The sequence below is a fragment of the Lytechinus variegatus genome, chromosome 11, assembly GCF_018143015.1.
Source record: "Lytechinus variegatus isolate NC3 chromosome 11, Lvar_3.0, whole genome shotgun sequence".
NCBI classification, from domain to species: Eukaryota; Metazoa; Echinodermata; class Echinoidea; order Temnopleuroida; family Toxopneustidae; genus Lytechinus; species Lytechinus variegatus.
This window is the reverse complement of record NC_054750.1, coordinates 7866594-7892166: the sequence shown is the minus strand read 5'-3', so window position 1 is coordinate 7892166 and position 25573 is coordinate 7866594. Positions and strand designations below refer to the sequence as shown.

The window sequence follows — 25573 nt, the reverse complement described above, 5'->3', positions numbered from 1 at the left end:
GCGTTCTATTGTTGAGATTGATTGGATCAATCACAACTCTTTGTAAGACAGGGCCTTGGTATTGAGTGATTCATGGGAACTCTTTACGTGTTTGGACATAAACATGTATGATTGATGTCTTCCTGAGATATTTCATGGCTTCTCAATCAGTATTCTTATCTCATTCAAACACTTGCATGCATTCATAATGCTGCAGTCACACCAACTACTGGGTCCCGTTTCATTAAGACTTTTTCTAATGACAAAGGGACAGAGATTCTATAACAAATCTGCTATCAGCCAATCAGATTTAAGTTTTTCAGTAGCTTTTAAAGATAAATTCCAGTTTTGGTAACGATCTCAAAATGACTACAGAATCTAATATAATGACCACCCAAGTGTCTGTTTGTATGAATAAAAAATATGTGCCAAAGGATTCTGGAAGAAATTGTGTAATTGCCAAGAAATAAGCAAAATAAGCGCGGATTCGGTCACTTCCGTCGGGTCTTTATTCCAGCAATAGTGATACACTGTCCCACGTGTGCCTATCTGTGTTGGTGATCTTCAGTGTGAACATTTTTCAGCGTAGATTTCAAGATTTCACAAAGTTCAGTTTATGTCACTGTACCAGATCTAGATCCTCGATGATATACTGACAATTAAGCCTTGTTTTACAGTCTTTCTCATGAAATCAGTGTTTACTGCAACTACTGGAGTTTCTCTTTAACTGTTATTGCAAATTTCCAATTTCCAAGTTTTATGAAACGGTTCCCCAGATTAATCAAAGCTGTAGTGTTATTTGAAATGGCATATCATGGTCAGTTTAGAGTGGGTTTCATTGGTGTGACTTAGGGGGTGTTGCAAGAAAATATTTGCGATCGATTGCAAATATTCTGTTGCAATTTTACAACTGATAGTTCAACGTTAGCTGTAGCAAATCAGATTAAGCTTCTTGTTTCAAGGAGCAAATTAGCAATGAATCACTAATTTGCAATTAACTGCAAGACCTGTGATTGATTTAGGTACCAAAAATTGACTTGCAATTGATCGCAACTACCCGGGAGAGAGGCAGAGATTTATTTGGCAAAAGAAATGCATAAATTATTATCAGTACATGAGCTAATAATTTGTTGATTTCAAATTCTGTGTGGACTACTGGTGTTTGTGTATTCATGCCAGTTTTCACACCGTAGTAATAGCACCAAATATTTCTTGGAACCTGCAGTTGATATTGAAGACGAAAGAGTTTGATTACATCCAACACCAGCACTGTACTTGAAAATTCCAGTTGACTCTTTTTACTACTAAATTCACAAAAAAGAGCTCTTATATTTCATTTTGGAACCGTCGATCAATAATAATATCATGATGCACATCATAATTATTTATGGCCACATTTAGTACTATTACAGTGTGTATTGATTGTTTTCTTTTTTGAGGAAAAGCTAACATTTGCAGTACGGTACTGATATGTATATTCTACCAAGAATCTGTTGAGGATTGAGTTTCAGAAATGAGAAATTTATGTCTTGTCATAAGCCTTCATGACTTATTCTTAAATGAAGAAAAATAGGGGGAAAGGAAAAGAGAGAAATCATTTGGGGACACCTTATCAGACGAGACAGCCTGCTGATTGAAACAACAAGTTTGTTTTATTAGCTCGTTAGAGACAACTGTTTAGTCTGAACAACTTTGATACAGAAGTGCACAGGTCATATAATGTCAACATGAAGGAGGTTTCATGATTGCTTTGTTTTAGTAGACCTGGGGAGCGTTTCATCATTTTTTTTATCCGACAGGTTGTCAGATCTGACATCTTTCCATGATTTTGATTGGCTGAGAGGCACTGTTCCTATGGTAACTGTCGGATAAAACGTCCGACAAGTCCTTTCATGAAACGCCCCCCAGAAAGGAATCAAGGGGGAGTAAACTGTATTGTCACATTCATATTAATATGTGACCAACAGTTGTAATTTTCTTTTTAATCTGCTTTTTTTATCTGCTTTTATATCCTTAGGATTGGATGGGATACAGCCAAGGAAATATTTTTTTCCTCCTGGGACAGTTTTTCTTTGAAGCATAATTCTAAATGGTGTTTCAATGTCAACCCCATTGAAATTTACAGGGATTATTATCATTATTTTTTTAATGTTACGGCACCCACCCCCCCTTCTGTCGGTTGTTGAGTTTGAGTGAATTGCTCAAGAGCGCATTGTTCCATTTAAGTATTTGATTCTGCAAAAAGACAGTGATGGTATCAAATGCCAAAAGATGTTATCACCTGTAATAGAGTCACCTTTATCATAGGCAGTACCAGACCCCTTTCTTTCTTTTTTTTTTAAATAGAACTCTCTATCTGCAGTCCCACATACCCAAAATAGAGTATGTATTGGAATGGTTTGCAGGTGTGGGCCTAGGGGCACTAACACAATTATTACCACTGACAGTCCAACTGTATCACTTAGCATGTGTTTTTACTCATCTGATTTCTGGTGCACAGCCCCTGGCGATAAAACACTTATGACTTCTTGCTCGACTTGATGTCATGGAGTACAATGTATGCCCCATCGAAGGCTTGGATACATTGCTAGCATGTTCCGCCACTCATGCATGACACTGGGGTCTGTTCCCATAACCATGATGACAGGTTGAGTTCTAATGATGATGCCCCATAAAATGCTTGGATATATTATTAGCATGTTCTGCCTCTCATGCATGACATTGGGGTCTGTTCCCATAATGATGATCACTGGGGAGTATTTCCTGAAGAATCTTGTCGGTGAGTTTCCCTGAAATATTTGCTATTAGCTAATCAGGGTCCTGTAACACAAAGGTTAGCGATTAATCGTATGCTTGATTTTCACGATTGATTGTACATTGTAGTCAATGGAATCAGTCGTAGAAAATTGTTCTACGATGATTGCTAATCTTTTTGTTACGGGCCCCTGATGTAAGGGTTTCAGTAGGTTATGTCATGAAATGCTTCCCAGTTTTATTAGATGTAACATCATCAGAAGGTGGTTTCAGACCGCCTCGAAGTTCGCCAGTTCCAGGTATTCTCTGATCGGGAAATTTACCCCGATCAGAAAATACCAGGTATTTTGGTAATGTGAAAGCAAACTACGCGTAATTTCCCCGAAAGAAAATACCCGCTAAATAGTAGGTACTTGGCGAAATTACGAGAACTTTCATGGGGATTTTCCAAAGGTCGCAGGTATTTTGGCGATGTGAAAGCAAATTACGGGAACTTTTAGCCCAGCGTGTCGTTGGGTGCGGCGGCATGGGTGGCTGCTGGGCTAGTGATTTTGAATCTCGCGCCTTGCCTGCTTATCAGACCATACTGCGCATGCTCGTAACTTCGGGAACTTATTCCGAAGGATGTGTTTCGGGGCGGTGTGAATGCAGGAATAATTAACAGGTATTTTTTAGCCTTAAAAAGTTCTCGTAATTTAACGGGGATTCTTGTGATCGAGGCGGTTTGAAACACCCTACTGATGCCAACCCTCCCAATTCCAATGTAAGGCTCTCCAAACATGGCCCCAACTTCCAGCCTTACTGTCAACATATTTTCTTCAGATAATTGTGTTGAAAGTTTTTTTTATTCTTTACCTTTATTTAAAAAAAGAATGGTTTGAGCTGTTTTATGTGTTTTTCTTAAATATGTTAAGTAATGTCAAATAAGGCTCTGATTGCACCAGAGAGCATCTCGCAACCCAGAGCTGGATCGGAAGCAATCGAGATGTGTTCTATGCCCACATAATTTGATGTCAGTTTAAAATTTTCCTCTACTCTAATTTCCAAAAGTTGCTATTTCTGCATCAAAGATATGTTGCCAAGATAGAATTTTTTTCCTCATCAGGATGGATGATTAAAAGTGGCGACAAAAGAAGGGAGTCCATAATGAAGACTGTAACTCACATGCATGTCTAGGATATGTTAAAAATTCATGGCTTTGTAACTTTTCTTTGATTGATCAGTCACAATCATCAATGCAATCAATCTTAGAAATCAGCCCCACCGATCTCCAATCTTTATGATATGGGATCCCCGTTGTGCAAATCATGAATAAATCAAACAGGGACCTTTTTGGCCTTTGAAGAGTGCCTGATAAATCAACGAGGAGTCACCCCAAGTCCTTACATTAAAAGCTTATCCAAGACCCTCTTATTCAAGGTCGATTGATTTACAAGTACCACCCTTGGCTGTATTCTTAGTAGGTGCACATGGTAAGGCATAATCACCTTGGCATTGGGCATAGGTCTACAGCTGCATTTAATCAACAATTAGTTTTCTACTTGTAAGAAACATGCTTTATAAGGATGTTTAGTTGATTGAAATGAAGTCTTTTAAAGTACCAAGATGTAATGCTAAAGAATTTGAGTTTTGAAGGCCAATCACGCTCAACCATAGCTTTAAGATTCATATTTGAAGCATATCCTCTGGACCCTTATATATAATGTTGTATGTTGATTGGTCAGAACAGTTGCCATGCATGAGTGCTTAGTCATTTCTTATTTCTAGAAAATGTGATAGGACATAAATTGCAGGCACTAATTTGCCTGGTTTCACATTGCAATTTTGCAGTGCATTTTGTGAAATGATCAACAAATTTCCCTAATATTGTAGCCTAAACTGCTAATCAAATTGAAGAATTAATTCTTTTTTATGTGGGAAAAGAGGAGAAAACAAAAATAAAAAAGAAATAAGGAAGAAAAGGAGAGGTGTCAGCCATTTTGCTCTATAATGCCTATATAATTCAATCAAGGTAAAACATGATGCCACCCATAGGTTGTCTTGTACTCATATATATCCCAGCACTGCCCCAGGAATACCACCCCTTGAGTTGGGAATAAGATCTGGCTTCTTCAGTTCCTGAATTACTTATCCCTCTCTATAGACACATTGCTTCACTGTGCATGTATCTGCTGTCACTGAGGCAGTATAAATGTATTGCATCCCAGTGGCCCATGAAGCCTACCTAAAGGAACTGTCACACCTACAGGGTGTTTGACGAAGACTCAGGTGTGACCTAGAGTCATGCTTAGTGCCGAAGCCCACATTGGGGGAAAAAAATTACACAGGGGCTCAGAGCAATTTCGCCCCCAAAGAGATGCTCAAAAGAGCCATGAAAATATAAAACAGCCATGAAAATATAAAACAGAGCCCCAGAATATTCTCATTCATGGCAATGTTAAAGCTTATCCAATGTTTTGTATTTAGGCACTAGGTTGTGAAAAGTGCCCCCCCCCCCCAAGTAAAAAAATGAATTTTTGCCTGGTGCACATTATATAGCGTTTGTCCTATCAGCATGATCTGACCAATGATGAAATGTGTTAAATTCCAATCCCAACTGGACTGTATGTATGTATCTCTATAAGGTTGCATTTAAATATTTATGAAACACCCTTACGGTGGGTATTTCATGAAATCATCTGTAAAGAGTGAATTGGAAAGACAAAAACGCGAGAAATGGAGGGGGGGGGGGGGGGTAATATTTTAATCTTTATCATGAGTAGATGTGAATATACTAATGCAGATAGACTGTGGTTATTCGAGCAAATGTGTACTGAGAAACACTAAAAGGGCCCTGTTGCATAAAAGTTATGGATATGGTAACTTTGACATCCAGTTGTAACTACCATTGTAATGCTGATCAACAGCCAATCAGAATCAAGGATTCCATTCAAGTTACCATAGTATTCTATAATGGTAAACGTGCATGCAATGGGGCCATGGAATCATTTGTAGGTATAATTTTGAAAGACTTTACTTCAATATAGCATTGACACAGTGACATGATAATGTGATGCCTAAACTAATTTCTAACCTTTTTATGGCACAGCAGTACACCTTGAGAAAGATAAACAAAATAACTGATAGAAATTCCACCAAAATTGATGAATTTTTGTTCCTTCTTATCTGCAGTAGATATGAATGTATTAGTGAATTGTAGGCTGTATTTATGATTCTTTTTTAAACAAAAAATCATGGATACACTTGCTGATTTATACTTGTATCTTGAAACACCGTTCTGTAGTAAAGAGCACTCAAGTAATATACAAATAATGAATGTTTATGAGTGCAATGGACAGAATACTTCATGAGGTGAAAGATGAAAACAAGGTATAGCCAAGTTGACTGGATCGGACACTTCATCTTTCACGAAATGAAGTATTCTGTCATTGCACAAATATAAAGAACATTCATTATTTAGTTTATTTTACACCTTGAAACAGACATTTTTTCGTATGAAGTTAATGAATTTCGATTCAGAATATGCCCATGCAGTGCAAGCTCGGTCTGTCCCGTACATATAACATGGGCACTGCAAATACATCTTTGCGTGTGGTGCCTGCAGGCTTGGTGCGCACATGCAATGGACAAAATCGTATGGAAACAAAATTGTACGACGAATGGATCCAAAATTGCGTGCTTGATGACGTCATTGTAAAATGGGCTGAATGATTGGTATCAAACAACCAATCAAATGACGAGGATCTATCTAGGCATCATATAAATGTTGATATGGTCCTTGCCAAAGTCTAACTTTCTTTGGTCGTGTACATATGAATAGATGATAAGGAATAGATATTGTGATTCAAGGCAGAACCCTGTCTCATCATTCCGTGCAAGCTTTGCGTGTGTGACTAGTGGGTGACTACTTTTGCTTGTCGTAGGTCGCCCACATTGACGACATCTCATACATATCTCGCGCATGGTTGCCAGCAGGAGCGCATTCAAGTCTGATTTGTCCACACAGAAGTTTGAGCATTTCATTATTATGTGGGTGATTGCCCGCAACTCATATGGAATGGTGTGACAGGGCCGTGTAACATGAACTCTTCTTAGAGCTCAATGATTATTTTATCATAATATACAGTGGACTGATAGATCTTTAACTAGGATGATAGATACAGATTGAGAGAGATAGAGAGGCTAGGATAAAGGTTTGGAATGCACGCAGACATGCACTGCTGATAGAGCAATTTAACATGATTACACACTTGGCAGAGCTCTGTTATGATTTCATGTCATGTTATAGCCCCGTCAGTATACATGTGAGATGCTTGAAAAATGGGTTCATCTCGGTCATTGGTATATCTCAGCGTAGGATATGGGGTTTCCCAGGCCAAACACGACAATGCAATCTGGCTTACAAATATAGGTTTGACATCTGCACATTTAAAATGCAATATCAGTGCTTTGTTGTTAAGTTCATATGTAAGCCAACCAAAATCATATTCAAAATTATTCAGTGTATACAACATACATCATACTTCAACAAGAAGGGCATTAGATCATGCTAGTTAATATAGCTCTATCACCAACATTCTTTCTCTACTGTGATTAGGTTGGTTAATATATGAATTAACCTTATCAACCGTTGGTTGGAAATATTGCCACTTGCTGTGCAATTTTAGGCAGTGGGTACAAACCAAGCACCCCTCTGTCGGAATGCACCCCCTTAATGACGTCAAGAGAAACTGAGTAGCTTGATTGATGGCAATGTGTAAGATCATCACGATGCCCGGACAGGATGGGCTGACTACCCTTTTTTTCTGCTCCAATTAGACCTTTTTCTGCAAAACTTTCCTTGTCATTTTTCTCTGTCTTCTTGATAACATGATTTTTTTATCAGCATAATGGAAATTTAGCCGCTAGGTTTGCTAGTGCAGGGTAAAAAAAACTACCGGCAGGACGACAGTGAAAATAAAAACAAATTTGTTGAAATATTTTTGTGGCTCATTTTACAGCAGAAGATACAAATTGTATTTGTCTTATACTGACTTCTGTTCAAGTCACCCAGAAACCTTCCTCTGTTTTTGATTACTAATATCATGATAGATTTAAGATTTTTATATGAAAAATGAAATTGTAGCTGGATATGGTTACTTGTTGTCTTAAGAAGTAATAATTAGTATTCTTTTTCTAAACTGTATACCTCACACAGCTTAAAGTTGCTCAGATACTGCAGTACCTGGTACATCTAAACAAATCTCTTTGAGGGGTTGACTAAATTTTTCATGATGTTGCTATTATGAAGTGAGTTATCACCTCCCTATCTAAAACCTGTTAGATAATTCATTACACCTGTTCTCTTTCTTTTTCTTTCTTGTTTTAACTATTAAAGCTGGGAGATGGAATTTATTGATGTGTTTTTCTTATTCTGCTTTTATGAGAATGTTCATTACGTCAGGGGGAATCCCTTTTTTGACAAAGTGAAAGAGAGAAAAGAGAGTTGAAAAGAAAGAGATTAGGAAAGCATAGAAAACAGGGGAAGGGGGAGATAGAAGTGTTACATGAAGGGGGGGGGGGGAGAAAGAAGTTTTTTCCCAGGGGTTTTTTACAGGGGGAGAAAAAAATGAGGATTCAGGATATTAGATAGAAAGAGGGGGGCACCCACGCCCAGGTCCAGTTATGGGAAGTTCTCATAATTTGATTTTCAATACTAAGAATAGCAGCTACCTTTGAAAAATCTCTGAAAAATCCCATATGTCTTGCACTGCCTAGTAATTAGGCAATGTTCTCTTCAGGGTTATTACAGACAATTTGCTATCATACTGGCAAAATTTATTGGAGTAGATTATAAGATACGATATGTTTTCAAGTCTGAAAGCACCTTAAAGTAGGTAATATTCAAGAATGGTCTGTTCGAACTATCCCAGGCACAGCAGTAAACAAATATACATTAGCATTCAGAACTCAAACAAATTGGATACCCTCTGTACACCTGTGAACAAATTTGTCTTGTGTCTTATAGTGCAATGAAATGTTTTATTGCATTTGATTTCTTTCTATCCCCAATTTAGTCATTCTTTCATCTCTCATTTTCACTGATTTTTCTTTCTATCCTCTAATACATGAAAGGGTGGAAATTTTTAGCATTTAAAGTTTTTTGTTCTCTCCTATCTTTGTAACAGTTATAATGAATGGCAAATACCCTTGATAAGCCTACGTGACATTCGGTTACACCTCTTTGTCCTGTTTAATTTTTTATTGTAAAATATTCTAATATTTTTCATGTTTATCCTTTGACTTTGGTTTGGTGTGATTTCAATGCTTGTTTTCTTATCTTCTCAATATAAACATGGAATATTAATAAATGAAAATGTAGAAATTAATCATCTTTCTTTGCTCTTCTTATTCCAGTTCACGTACTCTCAAAGACCGTGCAGGGCACCAGTACAAGTGAAGGTGGTGGCTTTGACTATGATCAGTCATGGATATGTGCATTGTAAGTATTCTTCATTCATCACTGCACTTTCTTTATCATAGAACCTTATATTCAGACTATTGTTTGTTTGGAGAATGTAGCCTCTTTCTTTTACTTCTCTCCTGTCCAACTATTCTAATATGTCTGTAAACTGCAACCTCAGACTGTAACTTGTGAAAAAATATGAACAATTATTATATAGGGCTCACAAGGCAATATTACATAGCTCTGAACGGCATGCCATCTGTGTAGCACATTTTGCTCATGTATACATTCATTGAAAACAGCTGTACCTCATCAAATCATAATCAAGGTCGCTCTTTTCTGTTACCAGTTTGTTTACAAAGTGGGGGGAGGGGATTCGATGGGGCATGAGGACCCCCCCCCCCCATTAATAGTATGATCTCAGGTCTCAGGATTATTAGCTTGAAGGGTTCACTATTTTTCATTTAGAGGTAAATGCAAAATCTAGTTTTAGATACAGGAAAGTTTGAAATTCACTTGGCGAAATATCTCCGTAATTCTAGATAAGTTTACAAGGAGGTTCGGCATTAATATCTTAAGATATTAAGATATCAATTGACATGTAGAAAAATTAGACAAATGAAAACTGAAGTTGCAAAGTCCAGATGAACAAAATATAATTATAAAGATATCCAGATAAATAAACATTATTAAAATGATAGGGTATGAAAATATTCATTATACATGAATGAATATCAGTTCAATCCATTATGGGCTTGTTTCATTCATTGACATCCTTTTCATAACAAATTGTTTTAATACATGTAGGTAACTACGTGCAGTCGTGTACAAGCTGCACAACACAGACTGGGCAGTAATATTCAATTCATCCTATAATTTGTCAAAGCGATTGCACTGAAGAACTCTAATCAAGTTTGAAGGTCATTATTAATATTGATGGTAGACAGTGATATACAGGACAGTCTATCAGGTAGATGGTCATGAAGCAATGACTTTGACATTTAAATTAATCCCTACCATACATGTATATTGCTTAATCATAAAAGCTGCATACATGTATGATTGTGTATTGGTGTACTTTTTGTGAATTCTATGTGGTATTGTATCCTTGATTTCTTTTTCAAATAAGATATTTGGTCTCTTTTTATCATAATTGAAGACAGCAGAATTATAGAATATATTTTGTTTTTCAGGTTGAGAATATTTCCACTAATTTCAATTCAAATACTTTATTCAACCTTTTTTTATTCCTGAATCTCCATATTATTAGATAAATATTAAAGATAGCAAATACATTAAATTTAGATATCAGTGATAATAGTATGCCACATCATATAGTCATGGTTATGAAACTTTTATACACATGCAGGCCAACTTGTATACCACCATGGCTTGGGCAGTGCATAATGGTTAGATTAATTTGACCTCTATGAGTATGTCTGAATATCTTCTCTCTATGGCATGTTTATAGAGTTAGTTCCTGCAAATTGAGGAGCATTATATTCAGGGGCAGATCAAGGATTTACCAAAATGAGGGAGGGGGGGCAATGTTTTTTTTTAAACTTGAAAACCAAACTCATGAGAGCATTTCCTCATTAAAAAAAATTGACAGCAAAAAAAAAGCAAATTCGGCTAGGGAGGCAAGGTCTGCTGCCTCCCCCTTCCCCCCCCCCCCCTGCATCTGCGCCTGATTATGTCGGCTAAGTACTAGGAGTGCCCCTGTGTGTTAATGCTACTGCAATCAGGTTCAATCGTAACATCATGTCACAGACGTCTCTATATTTGAAAATATATTGATTGAGCTATGCGTGATGAGTAAGATTACTTTGACCTCTGTTATTATATCTGAATGATGATCATTAGGTGGTTTCAAACCGCCTCGATCACAAGAATCCCTGTTAAATTACGAGAACTTTTTAAGGCTAAAAAATACCCGTTAATTATTCCTGCATTCACACCGCCCCGAAACACATCCTTCGGGATAAATTCCCGAAGTTACGAGCATGCGCAGTATGGTCTGATAAGCAGGCAAGGCGCGAGATTCAAAATCACTAGCCCAGCAGCCACCCACGCCGCCGCGCCCAACAACACGCTGGGCTAAAAGTTCCCGTAATTTGCTTTCACATTGCCAAAATACCTGCGACCTTGGAAAAATCCCCACGAAAGTTCTCGTAATTTCGCCAAGTACCTACTATTTAGCGGGTATTTTCTTTCGGGGAAATTACGTGTAGTTTGCTTTCACATTACCAAAATACCTGGTATTTTCTGATCGGGTAAATTTCCCGATCAGAGAATACCTGGAACTGGCGAACTTCGAGGCGGTCTGAAACCACCTATTAAGCTCTCTTCCCCCTCTCTACATAGGCAAGGTCATTGTGATTCCAATTTTTATTCTCATGTGGTCTTATGTATGTTTCTACTACATTTGCATAAAGTAATCAGTCTATGTATTCTTCTGCCAATTTTCTTCTTTTTTTCTATCTCTCTCATCAGTTATTCACTAAACTTAATTGAATGAATTTCTATTTCTCTTCTGATATTTTTTTCCTTTTGATAAGTCTCTGTTGTGTTTTATACAAGCAATGATTATTCTTTTTGTTTAGTACCTTTTGTTGAGTAGGCTATTATTTCTTTCAGCTTATTCACGTGAATTAATTACTATTTCTTTTCCTATATTCATTTCTTTTGATTAGTTTTTGTTGTATTTTGTAGAAGCAGTGATTATGCTCAATTGTTTTTGGCCTGAATAATGATCATTAAGCTCTCTTCTCTAATTAGGCAAGGTTATTGTAATTTTCATTTTTATGTGGTCTTATATATGTTTTCTGCTACATTTATAAAGAAATAAATCATGCATTCTTCAGATTTTTTTCTATCATTAAGAATTAGTCACTTAATTTGATTAAATTAATTTCTACTTCTTTTCTGAAAATTTTCTCTTAGTTTCTGTTGTATAGTATCTTTTGTTGAGCTAACTAACAAACTATATGTGTGTGACACATTATAACGAAAAAGTACCAGTTTTGTCTAGTTATGAAAAGATTGTCAGATGTTTGAAAATTAAATCCAAATTCTCCTCAACAATAGGTTTATCTGAATTAGTAGAGAAAAATCAATCCATTTTAGTGCATTACTGATGCTTTAAACAAAATTATATAGAGATATAAGAAACTTCAGAGTTTTCTTTAATTTCAATAAGTAGTTATGCACCAACTGGGTGATTGGCAATAATTTTTTGTTTGTTTTATAGTCCCATTCCTTTACCTCAAACACTAGATATTCCCATTATGAAATGGCTTGAACATTTTCAAACAAGATGTAATTCACATGTAATTCCCTCTAATACCATATTGGTTCAGAATAGATATTGATGAATATTTCATTCCATTTTGGCTGCTGGGAGATAGGGGGTTTTCAATCTATGCAGTGTGCTAGAAGTGCGAATGGATGGTTTGGTCCCTTGGCTAACCTGGGAAGTATTTTATGAAACAAATACACAGCGATTTTCACTGGTAATTGTTATAAGCTACTAAAATCCCCCATCTGATTGGCTCAGAGCAAAGTTATCAGTGAAAAATCATTTATTTTTTGTTTCATGAAAGACCATATACAGTGCAGTGCTATAAGTAGCACTTCCAACCTTTAAAACATGCTACATATCGAAGGGTAGCAAATCAATCCAGAAGGGCATACCTTTCTTTTGGCTATTCTGAAAATCACAAAGCCTTTTTCTTGATTCAACTTCTTATTCTCCGTAAAGTGAAAAGGCATTTTACCACATCGTCACGGAGCACTCAAGTTCCCCTTCCCCCCCCAAAAAAAAAAAATTCTGAGTAACAACCTTCTGTGTGGTAGGAAATATTAACACATAACTTTTCTCCAAATCTTTGTTTTTGACATGGAAGGAAGGAAATAAAAGAAATGCAGAAGTCAATTTCACCATTCTATTTCTAATTTGGAAAGGTGTTAGCACAATTTTCCCAGGTCTCTCTTCCTCTCATGCTCGAAGTGGACTCAATTCCCAGGTCATTTACTCCGGCAGATGAGGGCCGGGTATCAAGTAATATCGCCAAATATATCTCCCTACGTGTGAAATTGGCTCTGAATCCCGTTTTGCGACATCCCCCGCTCCCATCTACCGGTGGAGCAGTCTGATAAATGACTACTCTTCTTCACTGATTTGCTGTTGGGTCACTAGAGGATAACGAAAAGGGGGCAATTAAGGACCAATTGAATCATTCGATAGCAGGTGCTTCTTGCACATGAGATCTCGAAAGCCAATACATCATCTGCACTCTTTAACGTGCGACTAATCGGCATCGAGAAGGGACACAGATTGCCACCGATTTGAACAATTGGTCCAGATTTGAAGAATGGGGGGAAATGAAGCATGGTAGCATTGACTCTATTTTGGTGAAGATATCCTAATTATGGCTAGTGGGAAATAGAATATGATGAAATATATATGGCCATTATGTTTATCATAATTTATTATTGCCTATGGTGTTTATGTACTTTTTGTGGCTACAAAAATAAAGATTTTATTGTGATGAAGATAGCTAACAAAATGGACCATAAAGACTTGCAGAAAATGTATGAAATATTGCCCATAACACTTTACTTTAGTTGCCTTAAATAGGATGTGTGGGTTATGATTTGGTCGGTACTGAGATTAATAGTCTTAATAATGACGGTAATTTAAGGGATTATAGTATTTAGTTGTAGAGGAAATAAAAATAAAATATTTTCCAGAATTTTGATTGCCTGTGAAATGATTGGGTTATTTGTATCTCTGTTTACGGCTATGAATATTTGTAGTCCTGTTATGAAAGAAATATCTAAAAGAATTATAGACTTGAGGAAAATGAAAAATTAAATTGTTCTTAAATTAATAGTTGCCTTTAGGATGCCTAGGTTATTTTCTTTTTGTATAAAAAACTATGCAACAATGATCAATGATTTTCTTTAGTAGCACAATTTTGGTCATTAATTACATGAACTGTAATCAGTAAAAACTTAACCAGCCATGGAATTATGAACTTTTTGTAAAAATGAAAATTGGCAGAGAAGTTTGTACATTTTTTGTCTGACCTGTGAGAACAAAAACTTTGGAAACATGTAATGAGCTGTGACTGTCACAAAGTGCAATAGGTGTAACTTTCATAAACAGCTTGTTAAAAATACCTATTTAAATCCACCAACTCTTATCTCATTTAGAGTGTTTCATCACTGGCTCACTACGACGACGTGTCACTCCCATTATTTACCCCATGAGCACACAACCTCGACTCGTGTAACACGACATCACTGGGATGGCGACTGACTTGTTTACAGTAGCGATAGCAAACGTGTGAATCCTGCACCTTTACTTGGTAGGGTGAGAGGATCAGGTGTGTTGGTGATCAGCATGAGGGTCATTCCTACCCTGACTATCATGTCTATCTGTGTTGTTCTTCCTCCGTTGCTTGCGGCCTTTCGATCCCCTCTGAAATTAGTGATCAATAAGAATTTCCTTCAATTTCCTTTCAATATGGTGTGACAAGCTCTGTATTTTTTTCATGGTGTTTAGAGATGATGAGAAATGTCACCCTACTGAATGCTACTGAAACATTACATGCTTTAAATATGAGAAAAAATTAAGTCTAGTGAACAAAGCAATGATGACATAATGATTTCGCTCGATGTCATGAATCATCATAAATGATGTCATAATAATTTCATTATGATGTCATGAATTTGCTTTTGCAACTTTGGACATAACTTAATTTGCGCGAGTGTCCTTCGTCACTTGAGCTTTGAATGTGACCTTTGGTACACTGTGAAAATGATTGTTGAAATTTCAAGCTTTTTTTTTTAGCATGTCACTCCGAAAATTATATTGTTCAAACTTTTAAACAGGTTGTTTAAAATAGTCAAATAATTGTTTAAAAGTTTAATCGCTTGTTGTACAGGCTTAAAGCCCCTTTTACACCTTCACGGATGCAACACGGATCATCACGGATCTCAATCCGTGATGATCCGGGGTGCCAAATTTGTATTTTCCTAGCATTCCCGGAGTGAGTACGGAGTTAACTGGTTATTAACACGGATATGTACGGAAAAGTACGGAGTCTACAAGGATAGGCAAGGTAGCAATAGGGATCCTGTTTGATATGCTCCCGGAGCCAACACGGAATACCCGGATGATCACGGATGTTACTGGGTTCTTACACGGACCTTACCACTTCTTGTCGCCGGCATCTTGCTGGAATGAAGTTTCGTCCCTTTTTGCAGCACCTGGAGCATGCTCGTGCTTGGTTATGATTACGGACTATTGTTCATGTACGCAAACAATACAAACATTTGACCCCGGATAGAGCCGGTATCAACAAGGATCACCCGGTTCTTACACGGAGCCTCCCGGATGCATTCGGTAGCTACACGGATGTACAAGGAGGCTACAAGGATGAACACGGATGATTATCAGTCCGTGTACTCCGGGATGAAAAATTGAACATGTTCAATTTTTCTCCCGGACAAGCCAGTACATCAAGGATGGCGCCGGATGAGTAGCCGGAGTGTACACGGTAGTCCCGGACTGTACACGGATGACCCCGGATTGAAAATCCGGGATGATCCGTGTTGCTTCCGTGAAGGTGTAAAAGGGGCTTAAGCAGCATGCTTTAACTTTTAAACAGCATTCTTACAGTGAAAGATAGTATAAAAGCCTGCTTGGGCTCCTTCCTTGAATAGGGTGTGATAAAATGGTACCATCAGGGACAATTCCCTGGTACTGTAAAGAAATTTAAATTCATCAAAACCCTGAGTGCATTTCACGAATACATGTAGAGTCTATTATATTCTAGAGGTGATGCTTCAGAAGCTTTATTACATCTAATATTGAGATGATTCTGATTAGGATAATATGCCAGGGCCCCATCTTACAAAGAGTTACGATTGATCCAATCAATTGTAACTTTATGGAAATCCATCAGTGTCATAATTTTTTTTTACAGGAAATTTGCACAATGTTTTTTGTAAACAAAGAGAAGCAAAGCAAAATTTCAAGAAAACAATAAATGCATGAATATACATAATAAAAACTATTTTGAATAAACATACATAATATATGTTGACTTGCTGGCTTTCCATAGTTGATGATGATTGGATCAATCACAACTCTTTGTCACAAATAGCAGGATAATTTTGGAAACCTCAGGCTGGCAGAGATTAATCTTATGATATTTAGATTTGTCCTGTTGGAGATGCTTATTACTGTTGTGACATAGAAGCAAGGTTTTCCTCGCAAACCTGGAGGACAACCTTTATTCATGTTAGTGAACTTTGCTCTTAACTCTTTACTTTTATCAATCATTTCCATACAGATGCTCCTTGCCATCAAAATCCCTTACTTCATCTTAGTTATGTCTCCCATACCTATACTTGTAATGAATCACCACTTCTTGACATTTAATCTGTTATTTTCCACACAGATGCTCCTTGCCATCATTGCAAAGACGCAAGGTGGCAATTGCAAGGCTGAAGCACCCTGCCAACTAGGGCCATACAAGCCAAGAGATCCAGTACTTCATCTTAGTTGTGTCTCCCATACCTATACTTGTAATGAATCACCACTTCTTGACATTTAATCTGTTATTTTCCACACAGATGCTCCTTGCCATCGTTGCAAAGACGCAAGGTGGCCATTGCAAGGTTGAAGCACCCTGCCAACTTGGGTCGTACGAGTCAAGAGATCCGTTTCTTCATTCTTGTCCTGGCCCCCATGAGGGAGAAGGGGACCAAGAATGCCCTAGAGACAGCAAGGACGTTTGCAACACTCCTGGCTGACATTGAGTGCAGGCAGAAGCTACTGGAAGTCAAAACAGGTAGATTGAATTACTTATTGCATGAAACACTAATCTTACATGTGTAGGGGGAGGGGGGGGGGGGTAAGGTGAGCATACTAGGGGCAAGTTGAGCCACCACATCCAGGCCAATAATGAATGAGTCAGACAAATGAGACATTGTGGTGGTGTCATGTATTGATGACCCATTACATAACCCTTAACCCCACCACATTGTTTAAACTTTGACACAAAAAGTACTTTTTTAGATGGGAGAATACAAATTTCAGCCAAAAAAAGCAAAAAAGGGTGTGAAAGAAATAAGTGATTTTTACCTACACGTCTTTAAATATAATAGAGAAATAAGAACGATATTGTTAGTCCAGGTATGGATTCTCATTTCTGTCATAGTCTTTTACATGATGGATGCATAAGAAATGTATAGATTTGAAAATAATGCATTAAGTTCAGACTGGGGTAATTTGAGCCAGCCATCATGGGGCAAGTTGAGTCATGGTAATTCTTATGGTAATGTATAATAATAAAAAAAAAACTTTTAAAAGCCATTGATATTTAGGCAGAAAGGAGCATATTCATATGACAGTTCTTTTACTTTTAGAGGATGTTAGTATTTATAGTGAATTAGCAAGTGAAAAGACTTTACTTAAAAAATCGACTGCTGGTTCTTCCCGCATACATTTTGTACATAGTTTTTGTGGCTCAACTTACCCCAGTAGGTGGCACAACTTACCCCACAAATGTGGCAAGTTGGGCCATTTGACATGGTTTTTTTTTTCAAAGGTGACAATGACTTTCAGTGTGGGGAAAGAAAGTTATATATAGAAATATAGGTGAAAAATATTTCCTAAGAATGAAATGTAAAGGAAAGGTACTTATTTCTACAAGATTATTAGTCATATCAATTCTAACATGCAAAATGCAAAAAGTGTCACAACTTACCCCGCCTTCCCCTACATAAAACAGAAAATGATCCAATGTCTTCCAGGAGAATGCCTGCATTGATATAGTCCAGACTGGCCATTGATAGATTGAATCTCCCTTTCCCAAGCAGATATAGAGGGACATACTCCCTAAATTTTACCCAGTGCCAACTCTTTCATCACTTGTTTGGCAAAGTTTCAGGAATTCAGGAGTCAGTCTCTTTACATTAGCTTGAGAATGGGAGCTTCCCTCAATCAACAGCCAATCTGGACTAGAATTGATATTATTGCTTTGGCGTATCCCCCCCCCCCCCTAAAAAAAGTGGGAAAACATTGTTTATATGAGGACGACCATATTCAGATAGGACGCCACCCTGGGAGCTCTTGATGCCTTTCCCCTGCAAAGCAATAATCGGTGCAACGTTAATTTCTAGGCCCCCTTTCCTCCCCAAAATAATGAATTGATATATAATAAATAAAGCGGGGACAAAGATTACCTAAAGAATGTAATTCTTTTCACCACATAGTGCAATATCATATGCTGAGAACCTCTATTTTTAGGATACTACTATGCATAGTAGGATATTGATATTGAAGACAGGAAGGGTTGTATATTATAAAAGAAGGGCCTCGGGCAACTCTCATACATCATTCTAATCTAGAGTCAAATGGGGACCGACAGGGTTTTGATGAAGTCTTCGTCAAGAGAGGACTTTGTTTTCTATCAAAGGGTATCGCTAGGAAAAGAGACACAATAATTATATCTTGGTGCTGTTTTACAGAGAGTTTAAGTGTGACCTAAATTCCTGCTTAATCACCAATGTGCACATGATATTTAATCCATAGTATCATTGATTAATACGTGGTAGAGCATGTCCCCTACTGACCAGTGTGGTCATGCGGTATATATGCGATGCCCAATCGAGAATCATTTTAAGTAAGAAGTACATTCTTTGTGAGACACCCCTTGGTAGCAACCTATATGCTTATATAACAAAATTATAATTTTCCAGTCTTTATTCTTTCAGTTTTTACTTGAAGTAAAGTGCCTTCATATAAGCACTGGTTAACAGTGGCGGACGGTGACCCGGAGGAGACAAAGCATTGGAGGGGCACTGTATTGTTTGTGAAGAATGCTGTGCCCCTCCAATGCTTTGTCTCCTCGGGGTCACGGTCTGCCACTGCTGGTCAATGTTGCTATGTCAGTAGCTTTGTCAATAGTGCAAAAATAAAAATATGTTCTGGTATGGGCTCTGCTGCATAAAATTTTGTACTAACGTAGCAACTTGGTAACTATCATTGTTAACAATCCTACACAATCAATCAGAATCAAGGATTTCTGGGGACTGGATGGCAACGTTAGTATATATGCAACAGACCCTAGGAATCTCATGAAGCTGTGTTATACTTCATGGTTTATGTTGAGCTGTGCTGTAGTTTAGTGCCCAGTAGTGTAGTGTAGTTGTGAAGTTTCAGAGTAGTTTTTAAGTATTGCTTTGTCCAATCAGCTGTCGAGGATTGCATGTCTTCTTCATCTTCAAAGACTGACTCTAGGCAGACAGATAGTCTCTCTGTTCCTTCTAATCCTTCCGTACCGGAGACTGACATTGAAGCAGGTCAGCTAGCCTTTCACAACCTCAGTTCTAACATCGGTTCTAGAATTGAAGAGTTTTGTCTCAAATGTGATAAATCTGCATCTGAAACAAAAAGTCTGAAACAAATGAGAGAAAAAAATGATGCTCAAATTGAAGAGTTCCATCTCATATGCAAAAAGAAAACAAATGTTTTTGAAAAATGAATGCTCAGAATTGTAGATTTTGTTTCAAAATGGCAAATCTGAGTATGAAACCAAGAAGATTCAAAATTAGAATGTGATGAATTCGAGTCTGAAACGGAGAACATTATTGAAGAACCCTGTCTCAGATGCAATAGATTTGAGTCTGAAACCAGTTAGACTCTTGAAGATATGATAAATTTGTGTCTGAAACTTAAAATTCAAGAGCATCTGTTTAACTATGATGAATTTTTAGATTGAAACCAAAGTCTGATACTCAAAACCAAAAACTAAAGTCTGAAACAACCCTGTTCAAATTGGAAAGCGTAAATCTCAAATTTGATAGCTCTGAGCTTAAAGTAGATCTCCTTAAACTATCATCTTTGTCCTAAATGTACTAACTCTTTAGTCTGAAACCAAGATTGCTCAAATTAGAGATCTCTAACTCAAAATTGATAGTTCTGAGTCTTATAACAGAACACTCGGAATTAAAAGGTTTGTCCTTAACGTGATAAATCTGAGTGTGAAACAAAGAATGCTCAAATTGAGGAGCTCTTTCTGGATTGTTCTAAACCGGAGTTTGAAATCTAGAACAATCAAACTAAAAGACCTTTATGTCTGAGTTGAAACCAAATCTACTCAATTTGAATATCTTTAATTTTTATTTACATATCTGTATTATTTCGATGCAGATTGTTTGTTTAGGATATGAGAAAAGGGATATGTGTGTAGGTCTTATGTTCAAGGGGGGGGGGGTATTCTCTTTCTTATTCTCCTTCCCCTCTATCCCTCCCCTCCTACCCAAAACCACCACATCCAAAAACTGAGTCAATTACCAAAAGTAACCCTCTAAGAATATGAACAATTATTGTCAATGATCATAGCATTCAATTAATAAATTTGTAATGTGGCAAGATTTTAGAGTGGTTGTTTCTGAATTATCTTTTATTTGGAATACATATGTATTTTCTCTTGTACAGTTATAAAGAGAAAGATACTTCCATTTTATATAAACAAAATGAATTTGGCCAAAATTATTCCTTGAGACAGAATTATCATGCAATTGCGATAAAGCTCTTCAAATCATTTCTTCTATTTCCCATAAAATTTGGGTAATTTACTGTTCCCTTGTTTTGAAAGTTCTCTAGCAAAACTTTTTTTTGGTCAGTTCTGTGTACTAACTTAATGCCAGCAACTTTTGTCCTAACTAAAATAATAACGATAATAGCTGGATTTATAAAGTGCTTTTTGCCTGAGGATACAAAGCGCTGCTATTACTACCCTGGCTTTAGCTCAAGCTACCATCACCGGCACTCAGTGCATGCAAGGAGTTACTCCTTCCGGTTACCCATTCACCCCACCTGGGTCAAGTGCAGCACAGTATGGATAAATTTCTTGCTGAAGGAAAACACGCCATGGCTGGGATTCAAACCCGCAACCCTCTATTTCAAAGGCAAGAGTCAGAACCACTAGACCATGATGCACCCACTATATATCAGGAAACTTCCTCAAAGCTAAATCCATTTTTATTTATTACTCTACGTGTCTACCTCTGTCACAAAATGGATTTAATCCTGAAGTAATTGTTACTTTGGTAGAATATTTATATAATATTGACTGGCCTTGAGGGGAACATCGAATATGTCGCCCGCAACAGAATCATATTGGCCCGAGTCTTTAGATGAGGGCAACATATTTTATGTTTCCCGAAAGAAGAGCCAGTCAATATTATTATTTCCTAAGGCTGTACAATGTGTAATTCAAGCTATTATTTGGAACAATTTATAAGCCTGTTTGCTTATCACTACTTCTGATTTCAGGTAATTCACAAACTTAGCAAAGTAACCCTTAATGAGCAAATGTGAGGTGAATTGTTACCTTGCAGTCGCACATCATGCATGGCGCGCAAATACACTTAACGCGTAGAAATCTTGCGCTTGGGTTCGTGTATGCACTGGTCGCGCCGCGCATTATCTACAATGCGTTAGTTCATAAACTGGTTGCAGCCAGATTTCTCAAATACTGAAATTAGCTATCAAAATGGGCTCCTACTGTACAAGCACATTAGCAGAAATATGGCCAATATTGCCCTCTATTTTGTACTAGATTCCTATGGGTAAAGCCCAGGGAGGGTAACATGGCAAATATTTACATCATAGGTCTTGGATTGAGAGTAGTGAGCTAAATATGACTTTTATTTATCTGCTAAAATACCTTGTATAGGTAATGATAATGATTTTTTTCTTAAATCATTCTGAAGCATTCACTCTCATTCACTTTTGTTTCTTTTTGAGGCAAGTGTATTAGACATTCATGGGGACTGAGCCTCAAGGTATATCAGGCCTAACGTATGTAGTCAAAACTAGGGTAATAGATAACGTGGTGAAGATTTTGATGAAGGAACTCAATCCATTTATCATTTGGCCTCTGATTAATATTATATCAACTCATATCTTTGGATCATAAAACATTTGCAGTTGTAACTAAGACTGTTGTGAACTGAAGGGCTACTAGACCTTGGCTTCTATAGGCATGTATTATCAATGTGCTCCATGTTTTTTGTTTCTATTCTTGTTTTGTTTTTCTATTCTTGTTTTGTTTATTTCCTACATTCATTTTCTTAATATTCATGACAGTCATGTTTTTTAATAAAAAAGGATTACTAGACCTTGGCTTCTTTGAAAACGTGTTTTTCACCTTACACGTTTGTGTTCCATCCATCTTTTACCTTTATTAATCTTGTTCATGTCCCTGCATTCATTGTCTTTATTTATGTACATGACAGACATTTTGTTGTTCTAACCTAATGACTAAGGGGCACTTGACCTTGGTTAGCATTTTTTGGTATTGGTTTTCATTGTTCTCTGTGTTTTTATATTTTTCATCTGTGTTTTATAATTTTTTGGTTATTTGAATTTTTCAATAATGGAAATGATTCTCTTCTACCCTATAATGCTGAATTATTCATGCAATAATAAAAGAAAATAATAAATATGATTAAGGATTAACACAATATTCTACTTTTAAGAGAGTACTTTTGCTTGAGCATCAAATATAATGTAACCTACAATACTTGCGTAGATGTTTTACTGACTATTATTCTCTTTTAATCTACATGTAGAAATCTTGTGTTAATCTTTAATCATGATGTCATTCTCATTTAACCTAGAATACTTGCACTTCTCTCTTTAATCACAATACAATTTTCTTCAAATTTGAATCTGCTTTTATTTCAGAGGAAGAATTTAAACAGATGCTTCATCAGCATGCCAAAGATCTTGCCATCCAGCAGAGTTACCCACCAAGACACTCGCGTACCTCCAGGCCTAGCGTAGGACCCTTCGACAATTTCAATGAAGTAAGTCACATACACCTATACTTAATTTGATAATAAATGAAACTATGCAACAATTACACCGTGCTTGATACAAATGTTTCTTAGTGCTGAATATGAGGCAACTAGTCAAGAGTCTGTGTCATGTCTTTTTACAGGAATTCTACTACGAAGGGCTATATAGGTGCTATGGGTCTTGACGTAGCAGCTTCCCAAATTCTCCATTATTTGTTTATGCTCAAATTATAGGATTGGTAAAAATAGTGGGATTCCTGCAAGAACGAATGGCTATGACTTTTGACAAAGTACCTTATTATTCCTGCTTTAGCATGGTTGCAATTTTAAGCATTTTAAGGAATGAACATCTTGTGACTACCCATTTACCTCACTTGGGTCAAGTGTGGCAAATATAGATCAATGCCTTTTCATAGGACATAAGTGAATCTAGGCTTAATAATATTGTTGTGATCTATAGTTCGGAGACATATCCTCAACACCTCTTTACCTCGACAAGCTGGAGTGGCTAGAATTCATTCAATACTAACTTTTTAAGATTTTGATTGGACTGTATTTTGGTAACAAGGGGGGGAGGGAATTCCCTTCCTCTGCAACAGTCTTTGTTGCCTCGTCATATCCCATTGACTTAAACATAAAAAATGTTGCTGGACATTGTTACGATGTTTAAAATGGGCTTTATAGAGTGTGGAAGCCTTTATTTATCAGTTTAACACATCATTGGTGATGGCATTCTGATGCGTGAAGCCTGCTCGTAACTCTTGATATTCTTTCATTAACTGGATAATAGATTTCAGGTGACTAGCGCTCGTTGATGAAAACAGGTTGTCATCCTTTCCTATCTGGTCCATCTATTATGGAAGATGAGCCGTTTCTTCAGATTAGCATGTCCCCCACATTTCAGAGGAAGATGTAGTACTGATATACAGCTCACAATGAAAAGAGCATAGTGTCTTCAGTTTAATTGTGCAAGTAATGGGTTTAAAGATTAATTTTTGTTATCAATTTTTTTTTTTTCATTTAATGGCTTCAATGAATCCATGTCCATCAAAGGCAATAATTTGGGATGCCCTGTTGATTGGCATCAATTCCTTTTCACCTGTCTTGGAGAATTTTTATGCCCTTTTCATTATAGTTTTCGGTAATATGAAAATGTGCCCTTTGTGAAAAGCGGCCTTGCCCTAAAAAATGGCAAAATTGAAAGCCTGATATGAGTGTAATCGCAAAAGGGCTATAAGAGAATGCTGGACATTCAATGACACAAACACTGTTGCTTTTTTGAATTTTATCATTCTTAATTCTTGGATGTTCTACCTTTTTACATATGGAATTGACTCAATCCTACTAGGAGCCACATGTTTGCACTCAGAAATTCATTAACATGCCAACACTCAAATATTCAGTTCAAAGATTTTAATAGGTAGGGGCTGGGGTCATATTTTGATATGCATACTTACATCCTAAAAAAAGAAACCTCTTAATTGAACAATTTTTACTATGATATCCCTCCTAATGGATTTGAACATTCGCAATAATTATTTTCCTCCTTTTCCACAACCAACTTTACTTTCCCTTGGCGCATTCTTAACAATCAAACTATGCATGAAGCTACATACTCAAAAGGAGAAGTATTTATTTCTAAAACTACATTTCGGATTTCCCTTTGAGTGTGCGGCCATAAATTAGCATTGAAGCATGAAAGTGACTGGCTGGAGATGAGCAGTGTTTTATGCATAGACTTTCTCCCCTCTCTTCCTTTACAAGTATTGCCTTTAGTCCCATGTGTGTACATACAGATACATGAGAGCCCTGCTCATGAGGCCCCACTATCACAGTGAGTGCCTATACTCATCACTTTGACTTTCCTCTTGTAATGTAGAGATCGCTTTGTGCTCTCCTCTTTTATTGTGTTGTCTTTTTCTTCTCTTTACACCTTTTCTCTCTTCTCTTTCTTTCTCTCTCCTGTTCTCTATTTATTCCAATCACAGTGAGCGATCCCTATATCTTGCGTCTTCCTCTTGTCATAAAGTTTGCTTCCTCCCTTCTCTCTTCTCTCTTCTCGCCCCTCTCTTCATCTCTCACTCTCTTTTTCTTACTTTCTGGCGAGCTGTTTCATAAAGCTGTTCGTAGATTAAGAGCGACTGTTAGAATGACTGGTGATCCTTTCTTGTGGTAAATGATGTTCACCATTAGATGTTCATAGGTGATTATGTAGCGCATAAGAAAGGATCACCACTTGTTCTTTAAGTTGCTCTTAACTTACGAACAGCTTTATGAAACACCCACCTGGTCTCTCTTTCCTTTTATGTTCACTTATATTTTTATTCTTTGTATATATATTGTACTCTTCTTTACACTGCCCTCTTCTATTTCATCTCCAGATCTCCTTTGATCTTGTCCTGCTTGCTTGATATCCGCCCCCTTTAAGACCCCTTTCTTTCTTTCTTTCTTGCATTTTGTCTGTCTTATTCTTGACTGCCCTGGCGCAGGCCTTGCGTATGTAGTTGT

General features: G+C 37.0%; 1 protein-coding gene across 1 annotated transcript in view; it reads left to right on the top strand.

Annotated features, from left to right (window-relative positions):
• The window catches only part of LOC121423829 (sodium bicarbonate transporter-like protein 11), a 61540-nt gene that overhangs the window by 12509 nt on the left and 23458 nt on the right, over positions 1–25573 (top strand). Inside the window, exons 3-6 of the mRNA XM_041619334.1 lie at positions 9130–9214; positions 16826–17043; positions 19451–19558; positions 22953–23074. Of these exons, the coding sequence (XP_041475268.1) occupies positions 9130–9214; positions 16826–17043; positions 19451–19558; positions 22953–23074 (533 nt within the window). The remainder of the gene's footprint in view (positions 1–9129; positions 9215–16825; positions 17044–19450; positions 19559–22952; positions 23075–25573) is intronic.